General features: G+C 45.7%; 1 protein-coding gene across 1 annotated transcript in view; it reads left to right on the top strand.

Annotated features, from left to right (window-relative positions):
* Positions 1–2,533: 2,533 nt before the first annotated feature.
* The window catches only part of FGF12 (fibroblast growth factor 12), an 88,988-nt gene continuing 66,945 nt past the window's right edge, over positions 2,534–24,576 (top strand). Inside the window, exons 1-2 of the mRNA XM_009282346.1 lie at positions 2,534–2,827; positions 10,982–11,085. Coding sequence (XP_009280621.1) covers positions 2,776–2,827; positions 10,982–11,085 — 156 coding nt within the window. The 5' untranslated portion in view covers positions 2,534–2,775. The remainder of the gene's footprint in view (positions 2,828–10,981; positions 11,086–24,576) is intronic.

The raw sequence follows: 24,576 nt of genomic DNA on the forward strand, positions 1-24,576 counted from the left end.
CTGTCAGACTGTGTTAGGGCCAGGAGGAACGTGGTGGTTTTGTGTATGGCTTAGAGCTCTCTGCTTCACTTCCCTTGAGTTTTACTTTGAGTTTGGGCGTGAGCCTCAAACTTCAGCAAAACCAGGTCAGGTCAGAAAAAAAAAAAGCACATGTAAGATAAAATTTCTCCTCCAACCATTCCCTAGGCAGGCATTGACTCAGGAAAGCCTGGGATTATGAAGAGGGCAGTTGTTAAAGCTTGAATCAGACCTGACTGTGTGTTTATGTCAGATCAGTAACAAAAAGGGATGCTGGGGCTTTACCCCGTGTTTTACTATGGTGACACTTAGCCTTCTGGCGCAACAGCATTTGCATCTATAGCATGTATGCAGGGGGACCTCAGGGGATCTTAGGTGCTGTTTGGCTGAACTCCAAAAATGACATGAAGCTACTAATGGTGAGCAGATTTGCTCTATATTTCACTCAATAGGCTATTTAGTAAAATTGGGAGAGGTTTTCACGTCCTTCCAAAATCATTTGCATGATCAAAGTATAGTTTGCACCCTGAAGAAGAAGGAAAGGGCCTTCTATCCTGTAGCCAAATCATCTTCCGAAGACAGGGGAAAAGATCAGGGTTGGTTTTTATCTCCACTTATCTCCACTCCTCTTATCCTTGAGGAGCTTTAAGACAAGATCTCCCCCCTTCCCTACCACACAGAAAGCCTCAGGCTGCAGGAGGATCTTTTAAATCTCTCCTGCTGGGAGCTCTTCCATTTTGTGCAAAGTACTTAAACATTAAAATTTAACCAGAGAGTAAAAATGAGGCTAAGACTCATTCAGGGATTCAAATGTAGGTGTCTCATATCAGAGAGTGCCTATTAGTGCCTTTACTATTGTGGTATTAGATAAAAGGGAGGAAGGGGACAGGCTTGAGGAGGGTGGTGCAGTCATCTGTGCCTGAGAATACAGCTTTTTATTTCCTCTAGCTTTGACGTGCTTTGTTAGAAAAGCAAGTTAAATCAAGCTTCTGCATTCAACAAAATAGATACTTCATTTTGGTAAGAAGAAAGCAAAACACTTAGCTCAATCTAAGTCTCAATTTGACGTATTGGCTTGACTGACATTAGCTCTTAGTAGATGGCCAGTACAATTGTGCTTATTTACTGTCCCAGAGTTGTCTTCCTGAGAGAAAGCCTGCCTGCAGTCTACAATGCTTTGGTTGCTATGAAATCACTTTTTTAAGGCAGCGTAGAAACCAGCTGATACTGATTTATTCAGCAGCTTTTGTAGCTACGAAATAGTACCTGACTCTGCCCTGGCTTGTGGAGGGGTTGCTGAAGCTGAAATCCTTTGCACCTGCAGCCTGTCGGCATCCAAGGCCCCCGCTTGCTGCGGTGGGGGGTGGGTTTGCCTGTGCAGAAGTGCAGGCTGAGAGCGCCATCCTCAAATGGAAGTTGTACAGCGCGGTGCAAAATCGTTAGAGACGGGGGCTCCTAATGGAAACACTTAACGCACAACGTGACCGGAGTTATATAACGACTATGGCTTATTAAACAGCCTCACTAGAGGCATGAGAGATGGGAGGCTGATGAAATTTTGGTATGCTACACTGGATTTTTTCCTGTCTATTGAGCCAGCAATAACTAGGTCTTATTTATTTTTGGTGGGTGGTCACATAAAACTACAAACTCCTGTCACACAACGATCTCTGCCATCCAGCTAGTGTGTCTGTTCACGTGTAGCCAGCTAGCTTCCTTTCCAGAAGCAATGCCTGTGACAAATTTTAAGACTTGCATGATTAAAATTGAATTTATTTTTGACCGCTTAATTTGTGTTTGGTTGGTTGGATGGCAGGGAGACAGGCAGTAATGCTGCAGACCTCTGTCATGTGAGTTCACATTGTTTCTGCTTTTTTCGTGTTTTCCTTTTCTTCTTCAGCACAGGCATAAAATGTTGCAGAGGCAATAGGGAAGCCCCTAGTCAGTCCATGGCTGGCTCATGATGTACAGTGGCTGGGAAAGGACCCTGCTAGAGGCAGAGTGATTCTCATCTACTAGAGTATGTGGCACGTGTTTTGGGAGGGAGGAACATGTGGGATTTTAAAACAGAGGCGTTTTAAGGTGCCCATAAATGCTTCGGAGGTCATTTTTGGAGGTGTCTTGCATCTGTTCCTTTCAGGATTTTGCTCCCCGAGTCCCACACAGTTGGACTCATGCAACCTGATTCAGCACTTGGTTACTTTGGTTTTACACCAGTATAATACCATTGATTTAAATAGATTTTCATTGGCCTAAAACTGGAACTGCACGATAGTGAATCAACCATACAGAAAGCAAGGTAGTTGGCTTCACAGGCAGAATAAGAAACAATAAGCAAATTCTTTGCAACACTGCTAGCAAATATTCTTCTGAAGGAGTGGCATATTTAGAATACATAAGCTATCTGAAGACCTGCATTGGGTAGGTAACTTGCAGCGAAGCGATGTTCCATAAATGTTACTTTCTGCTGCACCAACTATGCATTGCATTTTACCTGCTCATCTGATCTCCTTTTTATTTGCCTGTACGTCTATGTGTATATGAATATTTTACAACCATGCTTGAGAGGAATCACGGAAAGCTGTCTTATCTGCCAAGCACTTCTACATTTACTCAGGGCTTCATGCGGGCCAAGAAAATTGGGTGTCTTGCTACTTGCTGCATGTTTGGTATATCTAATAATAATTATTTTTTGCAGAACCCCAGCTGAAAGGAATTGTGACAAGGTTATTCAGCCAGCAGGAATACTTCCTGCAGATGCACCCAGATGGTACAATTGATGGGACCAAGGACGAAAACAGCGACTACAGTAAGAAAAAATTAGCCTGTTTTGCAACCCAATTACAGTCAAATACATCACCTAGTGGGTCTCACTTGTGCAGCTTTATTTTTAAAAAGATCAAATTAGGAAGAAGCCAGCTGTTTTCTACACATTTTTTCTATCTATCCTTCCCCTTTAAATCTTGCCTGTACAATTTCATATGTTTCCTCTCCGATCTTCCCTCCCGCCCCGATTCTGTAACTGCCATCTGGGTGGGGTGGAGAATAAAACCCATGATTTGAATTGCTGCCAGAAGAGAAAGGAGATTATTTATACACATGCCACGTGGGTAAAGGATACAGGGAATTCTCTCTCCAAGGAGAAGAGGAGAAAATTGTTTTCACTATTTTATCCTGAAAAATCCAGCAATCATCAGGAATTTCCAGGCTGGAGAAAAACAGCTGTTCACTAAAGCCTAGTGCTTTGAGGCTAGTGTCAAGGCTGAGGGTATCAAATGACCTTTCCAAAGGAGGTTGTCTTCCAAAACCCTGTTCAAAGGGGTTGGGTTCATGCTGTCCAACAAAGGACAGCAAAGTGTAGCATAGCCACGTAGGTTTAAAAATGATGCTCATGTGCAGGAGCCATATTGGTTTAAACAAATGCAAAGCAGTAGCCAATATTTCTTTTGCAAAAGAAGTAGTTTTGTCAATACTAAAGCTCCTCAAAAGGTTAAAAAAGGTGCAGGATATTTTCTACAGCATCTCTTCATTTCATAGGCCTCAGATTCATGCTTCTGTGAGGGCAGTAATAAGCTCAGATCCTTGGTGCCACAAACTGCATCAACAGAGTAGGACTCAAGTCTTGATTTGGGTCATCCGACGTTGGTTTGAAGCTCCCTGTACTGCTGCTGAAGGGGCATTTTATCTAGCCTGTCCAGCATGGAAGGTGTCTTCCCAGTCATTACTAGTTGGTGGTTACTAAATTATAACAGAAGTTGATCTGTGTGGTAGGACTGATGGAAGCAAACTTCATGTACTTTGTGAAAGGGGAAACCTACTTAATTTGGGGACAAACCTTGTTCTAACTCAAAGAAGCTCCTAGCTGGGTTGAAGGTATTGTTTCTGCAGGAAGGCAGGGCCTGGGCTGCAGGTGGGAGGTGTCTGCAGTGGTGCAGCCCACGTAGCAGGGCATGGACATTGTCCTGTGAAGGTGTGCTTGGACAAGGGTGCAAGGTGGCTGCAGCCCCACATCCATGGTGCTTGCCCCATCTCCAAGAAGCTGTCAGGGTGCTGTGGCGGGAGTGTTGTGTGTGGTGGGGCTGCTCTGCTGCAGCCAGCTCAGGGCTGGGGTCTGTGTGCGGAGCAGTGCACGAGAGAGGAGCTTTGAGAAGATGGCAACTAAAATTGCGGGAGGCTGGCAAAGCCCTTGTGAAATGACCCGAGAGGCTGCATTCACCAGAAGCTTGGCCTGTAGCAGATGCAAGTGTCAGGTTTTAGTCCTCTTTTTCATATGCTGGTGTTGAACAAATGAAATACCACAAATTGCAATGACACAACTTCTAATTTACATTGGAGCAGGAGAACCTGTGGCCCTCCCCCCCCCCTTTTACTCCATGAGAGACTGAGCAGGTCTCTTCCTACAAGAAGAGTCTGGCCTTGTGATTTTCTCAGGCAGACACCAACATATGTGATGAGTTCAGTGGGCTTTAGTGGGTGAGTAATGACCCAGTGTTGGGTTCTATTAGCTGCTTTTTCTTAAAGAAAGAAGACATAGGGTGTTCTCAATCTGCAGAAAAATCCCATTGGAGGCCTATTTGTCAACGACATGGGAACTGCTGCTAGAGATGCCAGGGATTCATTACACTCATCTATCAGTGAGGACTGAACAACAAAGTAATGGGCTTAAATGGAAGGAGAGATGAATTTAGGTAAACAGCAGAGGAGAATAAAATGTAAGAGCAGTTCTGCAATATTTCAGGCTGGCAGGGGAGATGAGGGAAGCTGCCACTGTCTGCACCTCGGTGGGTGCAGGGGGAACCTCCTGAGTCCCCATGACTGAGGTTGGCCCCCAATCTCCCGAACAGCTCTTATTTATGTATCCCGTTAGAAGTGTTAGAGATCAGTTTGGCAAGGTGCTGAGTACTCATGAGCCACTTCCACCTAGTCTTCTCAATTGGAAACAGATGGGCTGAGGGGCACTTCTAGAGCATAAATTTATCTGGTGAGATGGCAGCCCTACCTTGGCAGCTTGGTGGGACAGGAGGCATCTAGCTGAAGTGTGCCAAGCCACTTGCTCAAAGTCATGGGCTATGTTGGAAAGTTGAGTGAAGTTTTTGAGAGAAGACTGAAGCCAAAGAATTCCCCATCCCCTGATCTCAGGGGATATCAAAAGAGGAAAAAATCCAACCTGATATTTGGGTCCTGAAAATGAAATGAAGAATGTGCATTATTCAGTTTTGTTTAACTTTTTATCACAGACTGTCCTTTATAAATCTTCAGATTGAGTCAACATTTTATATTATATGAAGCTTCCAGTTATAGCTTCAAAACAAAATCACATTTTTCACTTTGGAAATGCCAAAATAAAGCACACTATTTTCTCCTTTTCTATTCCTTCAAACATCTCAATTTTTGACCAGAAAAGTCAAAACTTGCTTGTCTAGGTGAACAGCTTATGGATTTACTTCACTGATACTTTCCATTTTAAAATATTTCTCCAGAAGATTCCTGACCAGCCAGTCAGCAGTATGTGCAATATTTCTGTGCAAGGGCAAAACTCAATATTTCTTGCAATATTTCTGTGCAAGGGCAAAACTCATCAAAGACTAGATAAATAATATTTCCCTGTCCCTGGAGAAGGGTTGGTTAACTGACATCCACTGGTGGAGAAGGGCAATGCTGATGGCCAAGCAGGATCCTTCCCACCCTGGATGACCGTCTGTTCTCCATACAGAAGCCATCTTAGCACAGTGAAATACATGGTGAACGCTGTGTTCCATACATTGGCTCTGCGTTCTGTAGCCGCACACTGATTATTCAAATTAGCATTATGAAAGGGAGCTTAATTTTCATGGAATACATTAGGCTGGTTTACTCTGGCAAAATAAATGTTTAAAATGAGACAAGACGACCCTCAGATACGTCTGTTGCAATTAAAAGTTCTAATAAAAATCCATTTATTTATATAAGAGGAACTGCTAATATTTAAACAATTTTTAAATTAATTAACTGGTGCCCATTTTATGTGTGTTCTTGAGAGGCTGATGGCATTTATTTCCACCTCCTCTCACTTAAAGAAAAAAAAAAAACCCAGAAGCCAAGTTCTAATGGCATTTGAATGGGCATCCAGCCAGCTTCCTGCGAAACAGCGCTTGGGACATCTGTTCCTTATACCATGCAGTTAAAGGCACGCCATGTTAATGTAAGCAAGAAGACAGACTCTCTGCTTACTTGCATTGGGATATATGAAGAATTGTCTTTTAATCGGAGCAAAGTTTCATGGTGTACGAGGCCCTTGTTTGTGTTCTTAGTAATGTTATATATGAATCTGAATTTGGGGCAGTATCTTTTCCTTCCAACTCTGGTGATCTCAAATGCTGACTGTTGCTGTCAGTGCTTGCACCATTACTGCTCTTTCTTGGGCTGAGCAGGGTAATGCCCCTTCTTCGTGAGAGCAACTGGACTTCTTTGTTTGCCAGCATAATCCTGCTGACCATCTGAAAAGCCTCAGCAAATGGACAGTACATCAAGGATAGGTCAACTGTACTGACCAGGCAGAAACAGCCCAGCACATCTAGGATATTGTTTGGGGCCTTCCAGCCAGAAACACAAAAAGATTAAGACTGGGGAAACCTCTGGAGGTCTCCAGTACAACATCCTACTTGCAGCTGGGTTATCTTCAGCTGCACAGAACCTTTTCTAGTTGTTTCACATGTCTCCAGGAATGAGCTATTCCATATCTTCATAACCTCTCTGGTTTCAGTGCTGCACTGTTCTCATTGTGGAGAATTTTCTTTATATCAGTCATAACTTCTTTCTGAGGCTTTTGTCTAGTGCCTCTTGTCCTTTCATTGTGTTCCCCTGAGAAGAGTCTGTCTCTGGCTTTCCCTTCTTTGCTAAGCAAACCCAGTTCCCTCAGTTTCTTCTCTCATATATGTTGCATCACAGCCTCCTGATTATCTTAGCAGCCTTCCTCACTCCCCTCAGGATCTTAAACCTCCCCATTTCATGGTGCACCGAGGCTGCTGCTATCTATTGCATCCTCCGTTAGTTCTTCCTTATGTGCAGCACAAATGTCCTGCTCCACAACACATCACCTGGTATAAATTAATTTAGCTCCTCTGACTTACTACTGTTTAAGTCAGCTGAGCATATGGACCGTGTCTTCTATATGGCATGTCTCGCTTTACTCTTCCATTTCTGTAAATAAGTTAGCCCAGACTCATAGCCAAGTATGTGTTCAGATTTCAAAAACATGTTATGCAGCTGATAAACTGCCATAACGTAACAGTGACCAACATACTCATAGTTAAAGGGTGTAGGACTGGAACGTGCTAAAAGTAGTATTATCAATAAGCAGGGTCGGGTGTAAATCTAGTGATGGTTGAAAATGGTAAAATGTAATGGAAGAAAATATACAGAAATATTCAATGTCTTAATTTTTTTTCTCTTCTGCCCATGAAGTAAAAGAGCATGCCCCGTCCATGCAGTTGCAGGTGGCATAGAAAATTTACCACTTGCAGTGGAGAAAGAGTTTTAAAAGCATTTGTTAAATTTTCTTTTTCACATCAGCACACCCTGTGGCCAGTCCTACTTTACCACAGCTAGTCCTCTTCCCCATCTCTAAATCTGCTGTTTCATGTTAACCAGAATTTTTTTCCTGACAAAAAAATGAGACATCTTGCTTTTGAGGTTGGTTGAGGGTTTTCCCCCTCACATTTTTACGTTCTTACAATAAAGCTTATAAGCTTTGAAATCTGTTCCAAAACAAGATGAAATATTCATTTGGAAGCATGATAACAAAAGGCTTGAACTTCTTCAAAGATATTTCTAGATTTGAGTGCAGAAACAGCTCTGAGAATTTACAAAGTTTTGGTTGACCCAAACCACTTTTTTAACAGAGGAAGACATTTGCTTCCTAAAACTTCTTTGGCTGTCAGATGCATGTCCTCCTGCTTGCCTGCCCACTCGCTCCCCTGCTTTGCAGTATGTTGCAGGAGATGCTCTGCCATGCCTAAAAGCCGTGATTGTGGGTGTTGCTACCATGGTCTGCAGCAGCGTCCCAGGGAGTTTGGGAGCTCACGGCAGTCTTGCTACTGTAACACAGAGCACAACAGGATTGTTCCTGTGCTCCCTTAGCATGTAGAGGTGGAAAGAGAGAGATTTGGAGACACGTGGGTGCTTCCAGGTGGAACTTCTCATCTGCTAACTCTGGGTATTATCACCTTGCTGCCTAATGAATGCTTTGAATGGTCAGTCACAAGTTTTCTATGCAAGACAAATTGGCTGTAGGGAATGAATGATGATGCCCATTTTGTTTCATTATTAGCAGTAATATGCTCCATTTTTCAGTGGAGGGAAAAATCAGGGAAGGGGAATTGCTTATAAATGGACTTGTTAATTGCAGAGGGATTTAGACCTTCATGGTAGTGAGAAAGTGATAGAAATACAAGCTTGCCTTGGTTAGTGAGCTTTTCAACAGTAGAACTGCGCTATAACACAGCTCTTTAATGCTGAGTAGCTGTACTGGGGTGTGTTTGTCTCATCTGGAGACAGTATCAGAGTAGCACCGTCCTTGACTCAGTTGTTCACAGACCAATACCCAGGCTGGACTTCGTTTGCCATATACATCTGGTGACGTCCTCCCACGAGATCACATAAATATAGGCTCTGGCTTTGGTGAGACTTCAGCACGCGCTTTGATGTTTTACTGAATATGGTGCTTAAAGGCAGGAAAAGGGGCTGGGGGTAGGTTTCTTTTCACCAGACTCAGGGTGCCTCCCTTTTAGGCAGCTCATGGAGGGGAGTCATCCAGTCTTCCTTCGGAATTGAGTGAGAAAGAAGGGCATTCGTATGCAAATGGGATTCATGAATCCCTTTTTGGGGACAACCCTGAAACCAGCTCAGCCAGGGCACCTGTTAGGTATCTTGAGCAAAGTGGCTTTGTCTCCTGTGCTTTTGTCAAACTTTACTTCTGAAAAGGTATCCACCTCTGACCTTTAATCAAATCAACCAAGAGTTCAGGTCAAATGTAACCAGTTTTCCATGACATTTCGCACACCCTTTAGGCTCTGCTTTTTCTCTTAGAAATTGTGCGACTCCTGGGACTTCAGTTCAGATTTTGTAGTCTGAACCACTGGCAAGGAAAGAATCAAGCCACAGTTTCAGTTCTTTCCTCCCCGCCACCCCTTTTCTCTCCATGATGGCTAGAAATTTTTTTTTTTCTTTGGAAAGAAATCGAAACATGCTTCTGTCTCCTCTCTGCAATAGCTCACAGGCTGTACATGAGGGAGGTTCTTGGGAAGCATCTTGTGGTTGAGTTAAATCCATGCATTACCTGGCACGTGTGCATCTAACCAGCCTCCTCAGGGGCAGGGGGTTGATGTTGAGCTGGACTCTATTCTCTCCCGTCATACCAGGATTAACACTAGCCTGGCCTGAGGAGCTATAGCATTTTGAATAGGCCATTTCAGCAAAACCTGCTTTATCCTTCAGGGCTACTGTTAAATCAGCAGTGGTCCCTCTCCCAGGGAAGGAGAGGCTGGGAGATGACACAGTGAGAAGGAGGACTGTTTCTCCTACAACCATTATGTGAAGACCCCTTTGTGCTGTGCTTGCTCCAATGTGATGTGTCAGGCATAAAACTTTGTAAATGATCTATAAAATGAATCAGCTAGAGGATGATGTCCTTAACGGTCAGCTGGAAAATAGGAATGCTTCACTGTGTGCTCTGTCACTCAGTCTTTCCTCCACACTCTGCCCATTAACAGGTCTCCCCTGGGCTAATTTGAAACACCCCAAAGCTCTTGAAGTTTTAAGCAGGCTTTTGCAAGTATGTGTGTTAAAACCGTAAGAAATGCTTCATGAATGTGGAAGGGACAGTCTGACCTCATGACTAGGGAACCAGGAAAAATATTCTTGTTTCAGGGCGGTTGTGTGGGAAGATACCTTGAATGAAGTATTTCCATTGTGTTTGTGCTCAACACTTCTGCCCAACCCTTTGCCCATCTTTCCATAGCCTGAGCACCCTGGGACAGGGTCTAGTTAGCTCTTTGTAAGCTGAAGCACAAGGGGTCCTACAACATCTGGATACTCTTGTCCTATAAATCTCAGTGGAAACAAAGCCATGCTAATGCCTCAGTGCTCAGTCTATCAATGGTGACAGTCCTCTCCTCTTTGGGCCCATTCTGTTAGAAATGTAGCAAAAGCTTGACTGTACATCAATGTGTGTTCTCACAGGAAAGGTCTTTCAATGAGATACAGGGTGTACTTGGAATCAAGCAATAGAGTAAGTAATTGGGAGGAAGTGGTTGCAATGCTTTAATCAATAAGATTGCAGTAAAACTGAGTATTGAAAGGTCTTGTCCTCTTCCATCCCATCTAGTGCTGCTTCTAAATGAGAAGCAGTACTCTGGTCCTGGAGTGGAGCAGTATCTTTTCCTGAGTTTCTTCTTTCCCTTGACAGCAGGGATCACGGGGGCAGACACACAGTCAAGTCAATTTGCATCCTTCTGGCCGTGGTCGCTGTCTGTATACTCTTTTAGCATATGGCAAATGCAAGAAAGTGTGACTAGGCTCAAATCTGTTTCAGGGGGAACTAAACTAAGTTGTGTTGTTGCGTTTGCCACGGGCAAAAACGTGTACGTGTGCAGTTATCACAGCTCAGCTGGCCCACGGAATGCTGTTGAGATGCACTAGCTTGAGTGCCCATATGAGCCCTTGGCATTGCGAAGGCAGTGATCAGACTGATGGGTGTGTTAAGGCTTCTGGGAGGCAGCTAAATTCAGTACTTTTAAAAATTTGCTTTCAACATTGGCCCCACAGCTGCAGACCTTTCCTGTAGCTGGAAGCAGGACTTTTGATTCTAGTTCAGTATCTTCGGTTAAGAGTCAGGTGTGGGGAGGGCTGGCCCTGGGGCAAAAAAGCAGCTGCAGCCACGCAGGGTGATGTCTCCATAACCTTTGCTTTTCTTTTCCTTCTGCAGCCCTTTTCAATCTAATTCCTGTGGGTCTTCGCGTGGTGGCAATTCAAGGGGTGAAGGCAGGTCTGTACGTTGCCATGAATGCTGAGGGATATCTCTACAGCTCAGTAAGTACTTCACACTGTTGGGGTCCTGGAGTGGTTTGGTTTTGTAGGCGGGGGGGAGGAGACTGCATTGGGACTTGCAGCTTTTTCTGAAAATGGTCACGTATCAGCAAACCTTTAAAAGCAGGAACAGGGGGAGCTGCTGCAAGGCCATGCAATATTCACTTTAAAGTGTCTCTGTGGAGATCTGTGGCAATATTTCCTGACCTGTGAAGATACACTTTGTGTTCCTTTGAGTAGTTACTTAATGTAGGTCATGTTGTAGAGGAGGTTGTGTGGTTGGCTGGTTATATTCTGGTTTCACATTTGTGAAATGGCATGGACTGAATGGAATTGCTTCTGAATTGTGCCCGGATAACTGATCATAGGTGGTGCCCCAACGGGTCATACTCTACTTTTGACTACAGTGTAAATCCACAGCAGTACACTGACTTCATTAAAATGGTTCTGGACTATTCTGTTGGCAGAGTGCTTCAGTGGAGCAGAATTTCCCTGTATTTGTGTGGTCTTTTTAATGCACATAAAAGATAAGTGAGGCATTTTTTACTGACTAATTCCCCTATAGCTTTCTTAGATGGCATGAAAGGGCATGAGGTTATTCATAAGATTCTCATTTAAAGTAAGTAATTGATTTTCACAGTGAATAATTGATTCAGTGATTTATTAAATATGGCAGCCCTTTGCCAGAATTTTTTATGCTTCAAATAACTTTGTTCTAGTTCTACATAGTAAAAAGTGATAGTTAATAATACACTTCTCATTTCTGTAGTTATGATATCTTTAAAGCGTAGAGCTGAGATTCTAATCTCATCTGCCTTTGTGTAAATTTACAGCGCAGTGATTCTGCTCTTGTCTAGGCATTCACTTTGCTTTAAAAGCATACGTGAGATTGGAGATATGACCACTGAAAGGACAACAGTCCAAGTTGCTCCTACGCAGTGTTTCCTAACTCTTACCATCCGTCTTCATTTCTGGTCAGTTTTAAAGCACTCACGTGGTCGGGATTTCCCCCTTTCCTTTGGGAGGTAACAAAGCTCTGTCTCCCCAGTGGCTCAGGGTAGAAAACAGCGAATGCATGTGACCTGGTGAGATAGGTCTCAAAACTGGCTGCTTGTCAAGAAAAGACAGATCAATCTGGATCTCTGTGAATGCCAGACGCTTCCTGTTCTTTCATAGCCCAGTGAACACAAATGACTGCTTCTAAGTAAATTACATTGGTTTACTAACAATGAAAACCTCCTCTTTCTGTAAAGCTGTCGGAGTCCTAAAGGTAATACCAAGCATGGTGTGGTACTGCGTTATCGTGTGTGCTTCCCTTTAGGCACACAGCGGGGTCAGGACTAATGTTTTGCCCTGTGTTTGTGCAGCACTGGGCATAAAGGGGTCCTGACCTGGTGCTGAGGCTCCTCGTACCACCGGTGCCCCATAAATGAGGACTGCAGGAAAGCGGAGTGTGTCGGAGCCACATCCAGCCAGGGTGGATCTTTTTGGAGCAATGAGGGGTAGCATTTTCTGAACAAATAGTGCAAGGGAGGGAAAGGTGTGGGGCTCAGGCAAAAGAAATGGAGAGTTGGAAACATAATGTTTGACAGCTGAGAGATTAGAGATGATGCAGAGAAAAAGGATCTCTTGCTAGCAGTAGTGAGACGATGCAAAGGGTGGGAGGGATGTACCAAGAGATGGTGGGCAGCAGGAAGATTACATGTCCAGGAAACATATCTGCTAGTCATATAAAGTTTCCTAAAAGGCACCAGGTCATACATGTATTCAAATGAGGGTGGTTTAATGGGGTCTGCTTATTCCCAGCAAGTGTGCCTATCTTAAATAGGAAGGTTAATCAGGGAAGGCTAAGGGTGCACCATGGTGGCCAGTGGTTAACGAAGTGGACCTCATCACATGCCATGGCTTGATGGCATCCAGCTCTGTCTGAACTAATCAGAGAGTTAAACTGTTCATTTCATTAACATGATGCAAGGTTTCTACTTGCAGTAAAGGGATGCTATTGGCCCATCTCTAATCCAGGGAGATGGAGCTCACTGGACCCAATTTTCTTCTTGTATTGACTGGTGGCTCTGTCTCTGTCTTACAGCAGTAAATCAATGAATTCACTGTGCTTTGGAGCAGACCCCAAGACAAGAAAAAAGCAAATTTGTGGATAAAGCCTGTTAGGAACAGGGAGTGTAGGTCAAGCCACTCATAGCATCAAAGATAAGGGATGAGACCCGGGTCCTATAAGAGAACTGGATATGGCTGAGAAGAGCTCAGCCTGTTCAAGCAGTCTGTTTTGGATGCTGCAGTTTTCTTTGTGGGGCCGGGATCCTACTCCAAGCCAACATTTGGCATGGCTGTGTCAGTCTTGAAGACTGTGCTGGAGAATTGCTTTGGCAGTACTTGACAGTCTGTTCCTCTCTGGGGCGAGCAAGGCACCCGGCTGTGCCACCTGGACCCAATGGCTGCCCACACCAGAGGACACATCGTCCCTGTTCCTTTGCTTAGCAGACCCTAAAGTACAGCTCTGGTCTGTCTCAGGCCAGTTTCCTTTGGTGGTGTGCATGTACCTATTTTTTTCACTAGCCTTTTCTGAGAGATCAGTATGCCCCATAGGTATTGTTCACTCATGCAGATCCATTGATAAATGAACTTTTTCTGCTGCTTGGCTGCCTCCCCTGCTGTCTGTCCCAGGCCTAGCCCTGCTGGACTTCTTATAACACCCTCAAGCCCAGGACTGCTTTCAGATAAAATGCAACTGTCCAGGGAAATGTTTTTTTTGGTGTTTTTTTTTCTCCTCTTGAGTCCAGATTGTGGCTGGGGGGGGGGAAAAAAACCCACAGGGGGGGGTTTTTTTTTTTTTTTTTTTGTGACTGAACACATCATCACAGTGGGTTTGTTTTGTTTTTGTTTGGTTTTTTTTTTGGTGATATTCAATCTGTGTGCGTCAGCTGAGACCTTGGCTGACATCCTCTGCCCTGGATCAAACCAGAGGCTATTATCAGCCTGGTCTCAGAGATGGTTTGTGCCAGCTCCTTCTGAGTTTGGGCCAATGGGCTCTTCAATGAATGGGTTTAGAATAACCAGCCCTTGGAAAAAGTCCTCCTGGTGCCAATCAGCACAAAAGCAGGGCTGAGCAGGGTCCTCTAAAGTCAAACTTGGTGAGAAGGCTCTTTGCAGAAACATGCAAGACCCTCCTATGTGCTCAGCCACATTGATACCTTTAGCAATGAGTTTTTTCATCTCTTCTGTTCAGTTAGGGGTGGGTAGGGACAGTGTGGGGTTGAGTTGCTGGGTTGAAGCCAGCCATAGATCCCTAGCCAGCTTCAGAGGCCTGAATGCATTAGATGCCAAAGCCTCTTTGCTTGGGAAGCAGCTGTTTATGACTTTTGTACTTTGTTTACTTACACTAGATACCGATTTTTTTTTTTCCAGACTAGGTTATCGCTACTTCAGAGGTCTGCTGGGGAATTAGGTGCTTAGTAGGCAAGAAAGTCAGGTCTTGGTCTGAGGCACCTGGCTTTGCAGACAGCAGGATGCAAAACACTGTCTTCATAGCAAGCTTGCCGAGTCATTGGTGTGTTCCCATTTGATTTCTTGTAATGTAGAGCAGCTGTAAGTTCCCTGATGGTACACAAAGGTTTTTATCAGCACCTGTTCTGGGGAGTGACATGACTCTCCTGGGGATTCACTGTTAGCATTTTATGCCAAAAAATATACAGAATGAATGAAGGGCAGTGGATATTACACTGTCTCGGTGCTTGGGAAGCTGAGACCAAAGGCTGGTTGTTGCAGAGGAGAGGGAAACACAGAATAAAGAGGTATGTCCTGCTCCAGTGAGTTTACAGCCTAATCATAACGGGAGAAGACACAGAACATGCTCTCCCGTCTCTGTCTGGAGTTAATAGTTCCACCACCAAATTAATTTCTACTCCTGTATAACCTTTCTCTGTGAAGTTTCTCTCTTCGGTGCCCAGCTTTCTCTCCACTATCCCTGCTGCAACAACTCTCAGAGGCATGAGGAAGGGAGTGCCTGTGAAGTGTTTTGCCTGAGAGGCAAACCTGGTTCTCCTGGAGCAGCTGCTCATCATGGGGCTGTAGAGCCTCCACAGGCCCACCCAATCACTCCAAGTATGCTGAAATTGCAGCTCTCAATATGATATGTATAATTCAGTGGCGTTACAGCTGGGATTGGTTTTGCCCCAAGTGCATAACACTTCTCTTCTAAAATGTACTGCTCTCAGATTTTCCTTGTTGTTTAACTCAGAGTTCTAATTATTTTTGAAATGGCAAATCGTGATACATAATTTATTGGAAAGACTGAGAAAACCCTAGCAGAGATACAGAATACAGAGGAAAAAAAAATGGGTCGCTTACAAGAGCTCAGTATGGTTTTACACTATAAACCTGTGAGTTTGAAATGCTGAAATTAGAGCTTAAATCGCTTCAAAGAGTCCTGCTAATAAGGGAATGATTATGCACAATAAAAAAAAAAAATCTAAACAGCATTGAAAAAACCCAAGTCACGTTAAGAGCTCAGTGTGTCTTTGCATTTTCTTTTTCTCTGCTTTTTCTTTCTGCTCTATCATTTTGCATAATAAACATGTCTTGCATAATAATAAACAAGCATCTGGGGAAGTATATATATTAACTGTATTTTTTAATCTGCTTGCAATGCTATAGCTATTTTGCTACAACTCTTCTGGGGTTGCTGCACTCTTATTTACATCATTTCAAGGTCAGGGGCTGGAATCAATAATGCTGCATTCTCTCCCCTAATAGGCTTGGGGTGTTAAACCTGTTCCTGCCAATGCCATTTCTTTAATTCCTGTTCGACCTCCGGTGGTACTAGTTGATTTGGTCAGAAGTACAGATAGGCCAGGCAGGTATCCTGGATGTTCCCCTTTTGCAAACTTTGCAAGCAAGCACACTTGCTGGGGGGATTCCCTAGTTTACATGCCTCATTAGGGAGCCAGGTCAGCGGAGAGAGAGAAATGTCTCCAAAGGCAAAGCACAGCAGGAGCCCAATGTAATGTGCTTTTAATTTCCCTCCAGAGTATCTACTCTTCTTCACTGGCTGTTTAAAGGGGCTCGCTGAATGAGAAGGCATTAACTGGGAGATGTAAAACTCCTCCTGTCCCCTGGCTTATTCATAAATATGGAGGGAACAAAATGGATGCTCAGGGAAGCAGCTGTGCTGAGGAGAGTCAGCCCCTGGGAGCAGATTCCTGCCTTGCATCGAATGTTCCTAAAATACAGCTCCTGGCGGGCACCCTGGCATGCCACCCTTGTAGCATGGAAACTTGTAAACACAGCTATCAATAGCAAAGTGGTTCCTTTTCCCTCGGTGAAGTGCTGCCACCCACGTTGCTCTGCTTGGCTCTCAGGAGCTCTTCAACGGTCCAGCTTTCCTTTCACCCCAGCAGAGCAAGCTCCCCCGTCCCGTGTGTGACTGGTACAAGTCAGGCAGGACCAGTGCTGGCCCACACAGGCTCAGGGGTTATTCAGGATGTTGCAAGAGGTAGGAATGGGTACAACCTCACTTGGCAGGACTGCCTGGACTGCTCGTCAGATGAGGACAGCTGAGACAGTGCAATACTGTGGCTTTTTTGGGGGCAGGTTTCCCACCTAGGCATCCTGTTGAGGGACCTGTATTCCCTGAACTTTCCTAGCACAGCACCACGTTGGGGCTCCCGCAGGGAGGGTGCTCCTCTGCACCTTGTATCAACGTCTGGGATGAGTTAGGTCAGACTTAGCTTTTGCCTATTCAAGCAAGAGACTGTTCAGAGGACAAAATCAGTAACAGCAGAGCCTAATCCTGTTTTCCTAGCTAGCTGTTCCTTGTCTTACATGATAGCAGTGCAAATTATGAAGAATAAGCATGCTTCAATAAGAAGTGCCTTCTCTTAGCCTTGGTTGCGCAGGATATTTAGGAATGGCGTTCCACCTAATGCCAGCTGGAGGAGCAGGGATGGGACACTGCCCTTTGTGAGCAGCGGTCTGTAAGTATTGGGATGCGTTATGATCTTTTGTTGAAATTTCGTTTTGGAAGAAAATTGGGGAAAAACGCTCCAGTGGTGCTGACTCATCTCATTTTGACACGTCCCCAAAGAAACATTACAGATTCCCATTTTGAAAGAACTTCAGAGTGTTTTATATTGCTTTATCGTTCCTAATAAAATCAGAACAAAATGTTTAGATTTTGGTTGAGCATTTTGATCCCACATGATTTCCTTGAAGTGTGGAAGAGGGAGGAAGGTAAAACACCGGCAGGGAGAGGTTGCTCTACACTGTAAAGAAGGCAAGAGTAGAAATTGCAGAGATGAATCAGTCGTAGCTGCCATCTCCTGCACAGCGTTCCTTCTGCTGATTTCCTTGAGGCCAAATGTACAGGTCTAACCTTAGATAAGCAGGTAGATGAAGTCTTTGGAGCAGGTACTAAGCAGCAGTAGCATTGCGTAGAGCTTGCCCGTTTTTCTCCTGTGCATTGTGTGTGATCAATTAACCACTGTAGGGGAAATGATGAGGTTGAAGCAGAATGGTTGATGGCGATACAATGTTTGAGTTGGGTTTTGGAAGGAAATTCTACGAAATGTCTAGACTGAGGATGGGACAGTGTGCAGGGAAGCCCCTAGTTACAGAGATGACGTGCAAGTGGAGCACTCATCCCAGCAAACAAGAACTAGAAGGTGGCTGTCGTGATGTCACTCTGGAGAGGCAGTTGCAGCAGAAGTCCCTTTCATTGCTTTTTCCCTTTCATCCCTTTGCATCCTTCTGGCTGGGGGGGATGCAGGAGGGGCCAGTAACTGAGCTCCTCTCCCTGGGCTAACATTTTGCTTTTCCTCAAACTCTCCAGCCTGCTTTGCTTGGTTTTAATGCAGTTTATCCAGTGTCTTGTCCATAAATAGTGTTATTGTCTGTTTTCCACAACTGAAATCTAGACAGAACTCCAGTACATCAGGGGTGAGAGTGGGATTATTAACGCTTTATTTTGTGGTGGAGGGAGGACAAATATTGTCCTTCCTCGGTCCAGGACTGTTTGGTATGAAAAGAAAGGAGGAAAGTTTTGAGTGAGGACGTGTTTGGGTTGTTCAGCCTGGAGAAGAGAAGGCTCTGGGGGGACCTTATAGCAGCCTTGCAGTACCTGAAGAGGATCTACAAGAAAGCTGGAGAGGGACTTTTTACAAGGGCATGTAGTGATAGGACAAGGGGTAATGGCTTTAAACTGAAAGAGGATGGATTTAGATTAGATGTAAGGAAGAAATTCTTCACTATAAGGGTGGTGAGGCACTGGAACAGGTTGCCCAGAGAAGTTGTGGGTGCCCCATCATTGGAAGTGTTCAAGGCCAGGTTGGATGGGGCTTTGAGCAACCTGGTCTAGTGGAAGGTGTCCCTGCCCATGGCAGGGGGGTTGGAACCAGATGATCTTTAAGGTCCCCTCCAACCCAAACCATTCTGTGATTCTATGTTTATGATTCTATGTCTGGCTGAGATCAGGTATGTGTTAATGAAGTGATTCGGATCTCCTTTCTGATAACACCGAAGTCAAATATAGAATGGATAAAACTAGTGAATGGCGTGCCTTTGCCAAACAGTGACTAATGGCTCTGGAGGCTAAAGCAGGAGGTACAACAGTCATAGGCTGAAAAACCCAAGAAGAAACCTTACTGATTGTGTGCATGTAATTATAACTGGGAGCCAAGTGATAGAAAACTTTTAAAATGAGGAACATTGTTGGACTATAATGCAGTTTTCCAGGGGAAAGGGAGAGAGGTTCAAAACACCTGGGCTATTTCAAGCCAGACTGGCTGGATCAGTGGGGAATGTAGTGTACTGTAGTGGAAAGGCCTGGATGGAAGCCTGAACCATCCCTGCCCTGCTTTTGCTGTGAAAGGGTACTATCCTGCCTAAGCACTTGCAAAGCAAAAATAATTTTCTTGAAGTCTCTGAATCACGGGAGCTGAGTTCAGGTCCCGTATTTTTTTAGTTCCCATGAGTCCCAAGATACAGGGCTGGCTTCTGGCACCTATAGTTACATGGTATGGTGCCTCACAGAAGCCTCCTGAAATTGGTGGGGTCAACATGCTCATCAGGAGTTATGAACCTGGCTGAGGAGCTGAAATGTCCTTATACAAGATCCAGTTCAGCAAAGCAGTGAAATCGCACCTTGATGCTTTGCTGCATCCGTGCTCCCCCGTCTCCCCTGCCACAGGGATGCGGGCCCTGGGGATTATCAGCCACTTTCAGTTGCCTCTTCTGGCATCTCTTCTGGAAGAGCCACTCCTTACTGGAAGGAAAGCTCCACATCTACCCAACTTCTCTCGCCATGAATTCATCTGTGAAGCCGCGAGCAGGGTGGAAGGGATCTGTTCGTACTACTGGCAGCCAGTCACTGCTGTGATGTGTTGCATGCTGACAGTGCACTCAGCTCCGCAGAGCGCGTGGGATGGCCGACGTGCTTCTGCCAAGGAGCCTGCAATCTGCGCACGAGCAGGGAGGAGCGGAGGGGCACCTTGCCAGCAGCACTGCCCGAAGGCATCCCGGCAGCAGAGCAGGCAGGCAGGACACGGCTCTGGACCCGCTCCAGGCCCTCCTGAACCATGCCTGGTCCTTGGGTCTGGCCTCGTGGTACGGGGTGCACCTAAGAGGGCCCTGCAAGGTCTGTTTTCTGTACGTGCTGGCACAGGCTGAGCCCGATTCTGGCCTTGTGACAGTGGGTTAGGGGGCAGCCGAAAAGCAGCGTGCATCAAAGGCAGAGCCCATCCTTCCCCACCACTGTGTCCGCTGACACAGGGGCTGAGTTTGTTTTAAAAATATGCCTGGCCCTCATGGAAGGCTGAAAATGTCAGCCCCGAGGAGAAATGGCTGAGTTTTTTTAGATCTGCTGGTTGTTTATTACTGGGATATTTAATTATATTATCCAACTTGTAAATTCTGAATGAATGAATAAACTGGGTAGAATCTGGACTTAAAATAGCTCTTTAAACACATTCTGCTCTAAGACCTTCCCCCCACCACCACCTTGTTAGTTTTTTCTCTGGAATGGTACAGGAGGCTCGCAGTTTTGACGTGCTGCCACCCAACACCATGGGGACAGGCAGGTTCTTTAGGGATCCTCAGCAGTCATTGTTACAATCAAAACTTCATTTTAACCTAGACCCTCTGCAGACAGAGCAGGTCGGTTTAACGAACATCTAAACCCCTCTGCAGAGCGAGTCAGTTTAACCGATGGCCTAGACCCTCTTTACACATTAACCATAATTTGAGCTCAAATACGCGCACAAAGCCCACTCGGGGTTTGGGGTCCGCGGTGGGGGGGAGGGGGGGTGGTCCCTGGCCCGGGGGCTCACGGCCCTGCCTCACAGCAGCCACCGCGTCCCGGCCCGGAACTCGGTGTTACAAGCAGGGTGCCGTGTAGGCTTAGGCGTCCCTGTTCCGCGACGTCGGTGACTCCGACTGGCCCTTGTGCCTGGGGCCCCTTTAAAGGAGAAGTGGCTACGTGACCAGCTCGCCCATGGCTAATGGCCGCCTGCCCCACAAGACGGCGCAGCGGGGGTGAGAGTAGGGGGCACAGTCACAGGTGCAGGATTATGAGAAAGTGGGAAATTCTGAAAATTCCGGTAGTAAAGTTATGGCCTCTTCTGTGCTGTGAATAGGAGAAGGAAATCCTTGTTTTGCTGGAGGCTGAGCCCAGGCGGGATGGTTCAGAGCAGAGTTTGGACTCGTGGCCTGGCCCGTATTTTCCAAGCTTAAATGAAAGTTCCTCTGCTGCACCAGCAGTTGTCTGTAGACTTCTCATAGGACTAGAAGACCAAGTAATCATGGTTGGAGTGGTACCCATTAGTCCCTTTATGGTGTATCATCGCCTTTCTGGCCACAATTAGGTTACACGCTTGATCTTTTGTGACTAATTTCACTTGCTTGCAGTTTTGCTGTTCTTTAGTTACACCTTCCAACAGCTTCTGCTACTTGCCTTGTTGCTGTCATTCTTTTTCCTTTTCTTTAACCACTTTTTATTAATCTTAACATCAGTGTGTTTCAGACAATGTACCCAGACCAAAAGATTCATCTCAGTGGGTGGTCGCTATGTAGACTTACACCTGTGACCTCCCCTACAGCTTTTGCTTGATTAAAAAGGGGACCTTCTTCCCTGCTGATGCACTACAGATTGCATCCTTTGTTGCATGGAGGTGGCTACTCTTCTGTGGAAAAGCCTGACAAGCCCTGAAACTTTTAAATGAAATTAATTGTTCCTCTCTGAAATCAGTAAATCCCTTGCACGCACACGTGAGTCACAGGTTAATTTGGTGGTTTGACATCTCGGCCATCAAGAAGGCAGTAAAGAGACTATGAGAGTGTCCTGCCACCTCTGACATACCAATGGCATCTGAGGTGCAGAGGAGCTGTGCTTTGGGAGCAATGGTAGCAGCTCTTTTTTATAAGTTAGCTGAATCCCAGAAAGTTGAAAGTATTTTAATATTCACAATGATGTGCTCTCAAATCCCCCAAATACATACCTAGGTACCAGCCCCACGCTAAAAGCTTTCTGAAATGTGTACACCCTCTTGACATAAATAAGGTATGGTATGAAGATGGTAAGTCTTCCTATCTCCTCACCACTATCCTCCTGAGAAGACCAAAGGATTGACTTCTCTTTATAAGAAGCTTCCTTGGTCAGCTCCTCTGAAGGCTGCACATCAAATGCATTATTGATAACAGCACTTGGGAGTTGCATGCACACATGCACGTTACAGACCCCCAGATGCTGTCTGGAGCACTGCAGAGGAATTAACTGCAGCTTGACAAAGATTGTCTGCTTCTCTCTAAAGCCTCTGAGATAGAAACCAGCACGAATCTCCTGCATAGCCTTTTCCACCATTAAATCATCGTAAGCATGAAATAGAAGAGAGGAAAATAGAACCTCAGGGATTTTGAACAAGGCTGTTAGGTGAGGAGGCACTGAGGAAGATAATGTCCAACTTTCTAGGCTCGTGCAAAGTGAGATGAGGAGCAAGATTCTGACGTTCCCACAAGCGCAGTGGCCGTGCTGGGCTATTGCTTCCCCCAGCAGGAATCTCTCCAAAGCAAGCAGGAGTCAAGAAGAGCGGTTCTTGGTATCCCTGCTGCAATGTTCAAAGCCTGTGCGCTCGTGCCAGACATCACGTGCCTTTTAAAGTGACTGTTTCCCGCTCTTGGTGGGTTGAGGAGTCACCACATTGTCCCATATCGCTCTAAGTTGGTTCATGTGCACTGGAAAGAGGTTTCCCCCCTTCCTTCTGACACTGGGTAACTACTGTTGGCGGAGCTGGGGCAGCTAATGGGTTTTGACTTTGGGGCTGTACTCAGTGCCAAGGAGAACTGCCACCATCTGCAATTGGGGGATACTATTTCCTGCAGCCCCCTCTCCTCTGCACTGTGCCTGTCAGGTAGATGGCTGCAGAGGCCCTTGCTTTCCAGTAGGGCAGAGCAGACTGGCTGGAGGAAGGACCTTTGACAGGGATCCAGCCAGCTCAGAAGGGTGCTGTGCAGGTGTGCAACCAGCCCACTCCAGCTGGGATCCATAATGTTGGTTGTTGCCTTTCTAGTTCTTAGAGGAAAAAGGCTCACAGCTGTTGCGCTGGCTTGTCCAAAGCAACTTCCATTTTCTTGCACCTCTTACTGCTGCTTACCCATTTTGGCTGGGCAAAACCCTTGCTTTTCCTCCTTGCCTCTCTTGGCGTGCTCTGGGAGCTGTAGCTGAACAGCACTGGCTGCGCTATCTTGAGTGATGCTCTGTGTCTTTCTTAGCTCCTGCCTGCTGATCTGCATCTGCACAGAGGCTCAGCACGATCTTATCCACAGGGGATGTCTATGGGTGACCTGTAGACACCTGGTGTGACAGGAAGGCATCTAAAATGCCACTGCCGTTCAATGCTTCTCAACTTGTAGACCTGTCTGGGAACTGACATGCCCTTTTTCTGGGTTTGCATGGAAAAAACCTGGAGACATTGTGTAGGGACTTCCCTTCCTCCCCATTTTCCCAGTCCTCGAGTGCAATGCAGTGCTCTGCCGTAGCAAGCAGTCTGGAGGCATTGAACCTAAATGCAGACATGGTCTCTCCAGCTGGAGAAAGGTGAGGATCTCCGCAGGAGTCACATCTATGAGCTTTTGTTTAGGGAGAAAAAAAATACAAAGCGCCTCTAAGAGCAGACCGCAGCTTGGCCAACCCTGTCATGATGCTCGTGGTCCTTTTGCACTCGAGACTGTTTCCAGTTTAAACCTGTCACCTGATTTATGATTCACATTTACTGCCTGTAGCAGAATTTCCCCGTGGATGCCAGGGAATCCCACCGTACATCGTGGTGAGCAGGAAGGGAACGAAGCAAAGGGAAGGACTCTAGAAGTACTTGAGGTGAAATATTCACTTGAGGTGAATAACTGCCAGTGTTGGACGAGGAGGAGGAGCGAGAGCTTATGCTGAAAGGTGAAATCAAAAGCAGGGTAGCCTGGTGATAACTGCCGGTGTTGGACGAGGAGGAGGAGCGAGAGCTTATGCTGAACACCAGCTTTTGATGGGAGGCCAGGTCAGAGAGGTGCTGTGTCATTTCAGTCTCTGATGGGAACACCACACAAATACTGTCAGCATAATGCAGGACCCAGCCTGTGGCTCTCACATGTCTGGTAGATATAGAGCTGTTAAAATGCAATTCTTTTGCCTAAAGCTACATCCCATGATTGGCCTTCAGGGATGTGCTGGTCTGAGGGTGTCTGGGACATCTGGATCATTGGCAGTGGGAGGAATTAACTTAGCTGGGGCTGCAGAGGCCAGTGGTGTGGGTCCCAAAAAGAATCTGTTATCACTTACCTGTGAGTTGCTCCTGGGCTCTCCCATGTTCTCAGATAATTTTCCACTCATGCTGGGAAGCTTCATCACATAGGTAAGGAAACTGAGCATAGAGGAGTGATGTGAGATGCTCAAGATCACACGTGGAGGCTGGATTAGGCCTTCTGTCCTTCCTGATCCTAATTCTTTGCCTGAATCACAAGCTTTCTTGTGTATCACTGTGATTACTCAGGGAACTGGTGCATCAGCAGCAGCACAACTTGTTTGTGTAGTATCTTGTGTCTGAGCAAATCAGTTTGCTTTGAAAGCTGTGTGGTGTGTAGGCAGGGCTTGCTTCTCCCTCTCTGTCTTCCCATTTCACTTCTTTTCTGGCTCCTCAGCACTTCTGTCCCTAGCAGTTTTCATTGAGGATAATGGGAGCAGGCAAAAGAACCACAGGAGAGTTGTACTCTGCCAGCCATCTTCCCTTGCACATCTTAATACCATATGTCAAATGCAGTTGCTCAGGGCTCCACAGATATCTCTTTTTCAGCCACCCAAGGAGCTGGGGCTGTTTACAGCGTCGTCTTCACAAGATGGCAGGTGGAGAATTGGAAACAGCTCCTGAGAAGCTCGGGATTGCAGCAGTGCTCTGGAAAGAAGCACTTGTAATGTGCTGATGTCCCCAGGAGCTGAACAGCCAG

This window comes from Aptenodytes forsteri, unplaced genomic scaffold, assembly GCF_000699145.1.
Source record: "Aptenodytes forsteri isolate BGI_AS27 unplaced genomic scaffold, ASM69914v1 Scaffold404, whole genome shotgun sequence".
NCBI classification, from domain to species: domain Eukaryota; kingdom Metazoa; phylum Chordata; class Aves; order Sphenisciformes; family Spheniscidae; genus Aptenodytes; species Aptenodytes forsteri.